Genomic DNA, 7,456 nt, shown 5'->3' with positions numbered 1-7,456 from the left:
GCGCGCCCGGGCTGAGGAAGGTCGGGGGCTGCGCTGCGACTCCCTGCCTCCCACACGAGGCCGCCTAGTCGGCGCCCCGGTGCCCGGGCCTTTCGGGCCCTCGGCTGTTGCGGGTTCCACACGGACCGCGGCGGACGCGGACTGCGGCGCCCGCGAGCTCGGGGCTGGGTCGGGTCGGGGTCTGGAGTGCTCCTGAGGCCTGCGGCACCGGCTCTGGTCGGGCCGGGTCGGGCGACGGTTGGGCTGGGCCGGGTGGGGCTGAGGGAGCGCAGCGGAGGGAGGGCGAGGCCGGGCGGCGGAGACCGAGGCCGAGGCCGAGGCGGAGGCCGGGCGGGCGGCGGGCGGGGCGCTGCGGCCGCGGCCATGGCCGACGAGACCCCTCGGAAGGGCAGCTTCTCGGCGCTTGTCGGACACACCAACGGCCTCACCAAGCCCGCGTCTCTCGCCGCGGCCGCCGTCACCTCCAAGCCCGGAGCCGCCGGCGGCTCCAAGAAGCTCGTGATCAAGAATTTCCGAGGTGGGTGCGGGGCGGGCGGGGCGGGGGTCCCTCCCCTTGGCCGCTCGGGCTGCGACGTTGGCGGGGCGGCGCGGGCCAGCGGCGGCTTCCCCTTGGTCTGTATAGTTGGTCCAATGGCATTGAGTGACGCCAGGCAACTCAGGTGTCCCGGTTCACACGGCCGAGCCGGACCGAGTAGCAGGACTGAAGCTCTTCGTGATGTAATTTAATTACTTGCTCCACTTCTCACCAGCTCTGTCGCTGTCACCGTCTCAAAGCAGGCGTCTTCGATGCAGACACACCAGTTACAAGCTTATTCTTCACCTTGCTCCCAGTTTGGAGTAGTTTCAGTCAACTTTAAATGTTGTAGAGAGCTTAACTATTCCACGTTTATACGTTTGTGAAACCCACTTTTTAAGTAAAGGAATACTGTTAAGATTTGTATGATTCCTACATGTGCTTATTCTAAGTATCAGTACTAGACGTATTTGTTTAGCCAAACGAAGATGGAATGGTTGCATAGTCTGTAACCCAAGAAATTTATAAATGTGGTACTTGTATTGGGAAAACCTAATTTTTGCGCTCCTTACCTGTGTGTCTTTTAAGGACTTTTTTTGTGGAATAGTTTTTTAAAGATGTGTGATTCTTAGCATGGATGCCGTTACCCACTGACTCCATCTGCATTTACAGACAGACCTAAATTGCCTGACAACTACACTCAGGACACCTGGCAGAAACTTCATGAAGCAGTGAGAGCCATACAGAGTAGTACGTCCATCAGATATAACCTGGAAGAGCTCTACCAGGTAAGGCTCCACCTGTGCAGAAAGCAGAGCTCGTTAGAATTCTCACTGAGATGTAAGCACGCAGTTTTCTTAGGGAGAACTTTTAGACCTGAGGGGGCCAGGGTCCGGTTTTTCACTTACCTGATTGTTTTATAGTGTCTAAATAGCACAATTATCCAACTCCTGTGAAATGGGACCCAGACGTGGATCTTGTGCTCCTCGGTGTTGTTTCAGAGTCAGTAATGAAGGGGATAATAGAAATCGACTCTTGCCTGCAACAAGATCAGTAGGAGTTCGGTGGCAGCGTGTCCCAAGTCGAGGAGTGTTTTCCGTTTCTGGTGGTTGTGGGATTTTTATTTCATTTTCAGGCCTCAGCTGTCTAGAAGGGTATTTAAAGTTAACCCATTACAGGAGAGAAATGCGTTTCTAAGAGTCACATGACTTCTAATATCTTCCAAATGTGCAGCAAACTATTATTGTAATTCCATTATGTTGTATATGAAACTCTTATTACAGTTTGACTTGTTAATGTGGATTTTCCCCTTTTAGTTGTGTTTTGTGATTAATTGTTGCAGTTAAAATGTGCAGACTGGTTTTGTTACATTTAATTTGAGATAACGATGTTCCTTTTCTAACACCAGAAGAAATGATCAAAAGTAGGTTTCACTTTTGGGATATTTCAGTTACACACAGACTGGTTTTCCTGATATCTTGTTTTTAAAGAATGACATTCGCTAACTGGTCTAATATTATCTACATTTTAGGTAATATAGCACAATTTCTACTAAGAGACTTAAATTTTTTTCTGTTTACATAAGTGATTACATTTTTCTGTTTACATAAGTGAAAAATTATGGAAACTACAAAAAGTACAAAGAAGAAAATAAAAATCACCTATATTCCTACCACCCAAAGAAGACTACCATGGACAGTTCGACGGACACCTGTCCCTTCTTTGTCTTAAGTTTGTGTGAGGTTATTGTATTGTTTAATCGACTTAATTACGGTGTAGAATATGTACTTCAACAAGTTTTAACAAATGTATCCAATTGTATAACCACCACACAATCAAGATACAGAATGTTTCTGTCACCCCGAAAAGTTCCCTGAGGCCCCTTTGCAGTGGGTCCTGTCCTGTGCCCTAACCCCCAGTCCTTGGCAGTCACTGATGTGCCTTGTGTCGGTATGCTTTGCCATGTTCAGAGTCTCATGTCAGTGGAACCGTGCAATTGTGCCTAGCTCCTTTCGCTTAGGGTAGGGCTCGTGAGTTGGGCACATGCATGCGTCCTGACAGTAATTCGTTTCTTTGTTGCTGAGTACTCTGGGGACCACCAGTTAGTTATCCTGAGGTAATGGACGTCTGGGTGTCTGGTTTTGGGTTATGAATAAAGCTGCTGCAGGCATTCATGGGTAAGTCTGTGTGGACAGAAATTCTCATTTCTCTCGGGTGAACATCTAGAAGTAGGTTCTCAGAGTAAAACGGAAAGTGTGTGTTTAACTTTACAAGACGTTTCCTAACTTTTTCAGATGGCTTCACCGTGTTGCCTCTCTGCCAGTGGTATGTGAGCGTTCCAGCTGCTCCGTGTGCTTGCTGGCATTGGGTATTGTCAGTCTTTTTAATTTTTGCTATTCTAGTAGGTGAGTAGTGGAATTTCACTACGGTTTTAATTTGCATTTCCCTAACGATATTAGGTATCTTTTCTTGTGCCCGTTGCCGTTCCATACACCTTCTTTAATGAAGTGTGTGTTCAGATCTTCTGCTCGTTTTTTATGGTGGTGTTTATTTTCTTATTATCGAGCGTTTGAGTTTATTACGTGTTCTGAGCATGCATCCTATACCAGGTGTTTGCCTTGCAAATATGTTCTCCCAGTTTGCACCTTGTCTTTTGATTCTCTTAACTATGGCTTTCAGAGAGCAGGCGTTTGAAATTTTGATGAAGTCTTCGTATCAGTTTGGTCTTCTATGGATTGTGCTTTTAGTGTCTCTCTGAGAAGTCTTTGCCGAATCTGAGGTGGTAAAGATTCTCCCTTGTATTTCCTTCTTGCAGCGTTTTAGGTTTTACATTTAGGTCTGTTATCTGTTTTGAGGTGAATTTTTGTATTTGCTGTGAGGTATAAATCCAAGTTCACTGTCTTCCCTGTGGAGGTCCAGTTGGTCCAATGCCATGTGTTGAGGCGTCTGTCTTCTCCAGCAGACTGCCTTTGCTCCTGTGTCAGAAGTCCTTGTCCCTGTGAGTGTGGGTGTCCTAAGTCTCAAAGTCTGGAGCGCTGGCCCTGCAGCTTTATCCTTTTTTGGGTAAACTTGTTTTGGGTGTTCTAGGTCCATTATATTTCCATATGAATTTTAGAGTCTGTTTGCCAGTTTCTGCAAAGACGCCTCCTAGGATTTTGGTTTGGATTATGAGTTACTGTAGGTGAGCGGGGGAGAGCTGCTCTCTTGACAACACTGAACCCCCCAGTTGACCACAGGGGCAGCTCTCGCTTCGTTAGGTCTCAGCAATGTTTTCTAGTTCCGCTGTGCGGGTCGTGTACATCTTTTGTGAAATTTATCCCTAAAGCATTTCATGTTTTTATGGTATTGTAAAAGGTAGTATAAATTTTAATTTCTGGTTGTTGATAGTACATACAAATACAACTCATGTTTACACATTTATCTTGTACGTTGCTGTCTTGCTAACCGCACTTATCTCTAGTAGCTTTCTCGTAGATCCCATTGGATTTTCTGTGTAGACAGTCGTGTCGCCTACACAGGGATAACTTTACTTCTCCCTTTCTAATCTGCGTGCCTGTTATTTCCTTTCTTGCCTCTTTGAACTATATAGAACCTCTGGTGGTTAGTACGATGGTTAATAGAAACGGAAAAAGCAGACATCCTTGTTTTGTTCCTGGTCTTAGGGGAGAAAGCTTTCAGTCTTTCATCATTGAACACCATACGATGCTAGCTGTGGGTTTTTCAAAAATACCCATTATCAGGTTGAGGAAGTTCCTTTCTGTTCCTAGGTTGTTGAGAGTTTTTATCAGAAATACATGTTGGATTTTGACAAATTCTTCTGTGACTGTTGAGGTGGTCATGTTGATTTTTGTTTTTTAGTTTGTTAATTACACGGATTGATTTTTTTCATATGTTAAACCAGTCTTTCATTCTGGTATAAATCCTACTTGCTCATGATGTATTATCTTTTCAATGTACTGTTGGACTCAGTTTCCTGACATTTTGTTAATTTTTGCATCTGTGATCACAAAGGATATTGTATTATTCTCATGTAATGTCTGTGTCTGGTTTTAGTATCAGAGTAATGCTGGCCTCATAAAATGAGTTGGAAATGTTCTCTTCTTTTCATTGTCTAGAAGACTTTGTGTAGAATTGGTATTATTTCTTTTTTGGTTTTTTTAAAAATAAATTTATTTATTTATTTTTGGCTGTGTTGGGTCTTCATTGCGGTGCGCAGGCTTCTCATTGCGATGGCTTCTCGTTGTGGAGCACAGGCTCTAGGCGCGTGGGCTTCAGTAGTTGTGGCACTTGGACTCAGTAGTTGTGGCTTGCGGGCTCTAGAGCACAGGCTCAGTAGTTGTGGCACGCGGGCTCAGTAGTTGTGGCTCATGGGCTTCAGAGCGCAGGCTCAGTAGTTGTGGTTCACGGGCTTAGTTGCTCTGCGGCACGTGAGATCTTCCCGGACCAGGGCTCGAACCCGTGTTCCCTGCATTGGCAGGTAGATTCTTAAAGGGAAGTCCAGAATTGGTATTATTTTTTCCTTAAATGTTTGAGAGAATTCCCCAGTGAAGCCATCTTGGCTTTCTTTGTGGAAAGATTTTCAACTACAAATGTCATTAGTAGATACAGAACTATTCAGTTTATCCGTTTCTTTAAGTTCACTCACCTTCTGCGATGTCTAGTCTGCCCTTAATACCATCTGGTATAATTTTCACCTCTGCATTCTTCCTCTCTAGGTGTTCGATTTGAATCTTGTTTTGTATCTTCTCTTTGCTTAACTTTCTTTAACGCGTGGAGCACAGTTCCAGCTCTTCTGTGTCCTTGTCTGCTGGCTCTTCAATTCCAGGTTTGCTTTGACTGACTTTTCTCCCCAGTGAAGGTGGTTTTCCTACTTCTTCGCATGTTTGATAGCTTTGATTGGATGCCAGACATTACGAATTTTGACTTGTGTGGTAGATGCTTTTGTTTTGTTTTGTGTTTTGTTTTTGTTTGTTTTTTGCGGTACGCGGGCCTCTCACTGTTGTGGCCTCTCCCACTGCGGAGCACAGGCTCCGGACGCGCAGGCTCAGCGGCCATGGCTCATGGACCCAGCCGCTCCACGGCATGTGGGATCTTCCCGGACCGGGGCACGAACCCGTGTCCCCTGCATCGGCAGGCGGACTCCCAACCACTGCGCCACCAGGGAAGCCCTGTATTTCTCTGAATATTCTTGAGCTTTGTTCCAGACTCGGTTAAATTATTTAGAATCAGTTTGACCTTTTAGACTGTTGCCTTTAAGCGTTGCTAGGCAGGACTAGAGCAGTGTTTCGTCCAGGGCTAATTGCCCTGCTGCTGAGACAAACCTTCCTGAATCCTCTGCCCGGCGTCCTGCTGTGTTCCCGCCTGGCTGGTGGGAAGTGTGTGAGCACCAGAGCCCAAGGTCTCTAAACTTTCGGCGGTTCCTTCCCTCACCTCGGCGGTCTCCTCCCACATACGTGCTGGACAGCGCTCTGCTGAGCACTCGAATTGGACCCTGAGGTCCCCTGCCCTCGGGGCCTTCGCCCTGCAGACTGAGGCCTCAGCCCAGGACGACTGCTGTGTGGCCTGGACGCTGGATGCCAGAAGCCAGAGTGGCTGGTGCTTGTGTCTCCTGTCTGCCACGGCCACGGCCTCTCAGAGCCCAGTGTGCAGCGCTTCGGAAACTGCTGCTTCGTGGATTCCTTCAGCGAAGGCTGAGTCCGCTTCCTTTACTTCGTCTGGACCCAGAGCAAGAGTCGCACCGAGTGCCCAGACTCAGAGGCTTTTGCTTTAGTGAAATATTGTGTCTTCCAGCGAGGCTTCGTTATTGCTCTTTCCCTGGAGATGTGACTGTCTGGTATCAATTGCCCATCATTTTTCTTAGTAGAATGACTTTGCTGGACCCTTTACCCAGGATGTGTTTCATAATCGTCACCATAGATATTATTGTAAACAGTGTTTCCAGATGCCCTGGGTATCGTGGGTGTCGGTGTGGGTGTATGTGAGACCCTGAGGGCTAGGGCTGCTTACCCCCAAAGTGGCACCATTCATTCCAGGGAACATCTCAGGAGGGCCCGTGTGGGGGGCAGTGGATGGGCTTTTGGACGCAGGTGTGCGGGCGGGTGCCTGGCCACTCAGAAGTTCCAGCAAGTCTAAGTACATCTCTGCAGAGTGAGCCGCTCACATCTTGTGGAGCGAATGGGGTGGAGATAGTAAGTGATGTCGCGGTGAAACTATCCTGGTCTCCAGTAGAGTGGACAGTGCACTGGACCTGGTGTTTCAGAATAAAGCCTGAGTTTCTGCTGAGGTGCTGTGGTATATAATTTGCCAAAGAATCTTATGTGCAAGTCACAGTTCTCACCAAAGCTGGAAAGGTTTTTTGTTTGTTTGTTTTTGAGGAGGTTTCCAGGATTATTTGAGGGAGAACCTCTTGTTTTGATGTTGATCAGTTTCCCAAAAGTGGGGTCTGGCATCTCCCCGTGCCAGGTCTGAGGAGGCCTCGGTGGAGGGAAAGGTCACCTCCAGCCTGTCTGCACAGCCTGCCTGCAGTTTCTTACTTTGTTTTTGTTTGGTAGAAAGGGATATTCAGATTACATGAAAAAGTCATAGTAGATACACATCGTGCTGAGAGTCATTCTCTTGTAATGCGAGGAGGAGGAGATGTTAAGTGCATCCATCTTTTCTGAATTTAGATCTGAAATCTCAACTTGAAGAAAGCGTATCTTGTGTGTCTTAGGTCTGTGTGTTTTAGTCCTATTCGTCTCAATGAGACAACAGAAAACTGAAGACTGCATTTTCGGGAATGGTTTCGGGGAAGGCTAGGTATTGATTTCAGACTAGTTTTTTGTTTGTTTTGGTTTTGGTTTTTTTATTACTGAAGAACAGTTGATTTCCAATGCTGTGGCAATCTCTGCTGTACAGCAGTGACTCAGTTACACACATAGAGGCATTCTTTTTTAAATATGC

At 46.7% G+C, this 7,456-nt stretch overlaps 1 protein-coding gene across 2 annotated transcripts in view; it reads left to right on the top strand.

Annotated features, from left to right (window-relative positions):
- The first annotated feature begins 32 nt into the window (after nt 1-32).
- Nucleotides 33-7,456, top strand: part of CUL4A (cullin 4A) — a 45,429-nt gene continuing 38,005 nt past the window's right edge. The window contains exons 1-2 of one of the 2 annotated variants that reach the window (XM_027115786.1): nt 33-517; nt 1,187-1,302. In XM_027115786.1, coding sequence (XP_026971587.1) covers nt 364-517; nt 1,187-1,302 — 270 coding nt within the window. In that variant the 5' untranslated portion in view covers nt 33-363. The remainder of the gene's footprint in view (nt 518-1,186; nt 1,303-7,456) is intronic. The other variant, XM_027115788.1, reaches the window with a different exon arrangement.

This window comes from Aethalodelphis obliquidens, unplaced genomic scaffold (assembly GCF_003676395.1).
Source record: "Aethalodelphis obliquidens isolate GAN/ISIS:26980383/991018 unplaced genomic scaffold, ASM367639v1 scaffold15, whole genome shotgun sequence".
Lineage (NCBI taxonomy): Eukaryota > Metazoa > Chordata > Mammalia > Artiodactyla > Delphinidae > Aethalodelphis > Aethalodelphis obliquidens.
This window is presented reverse-complemented; position numbering and strand designations above follow the sequence as displayed.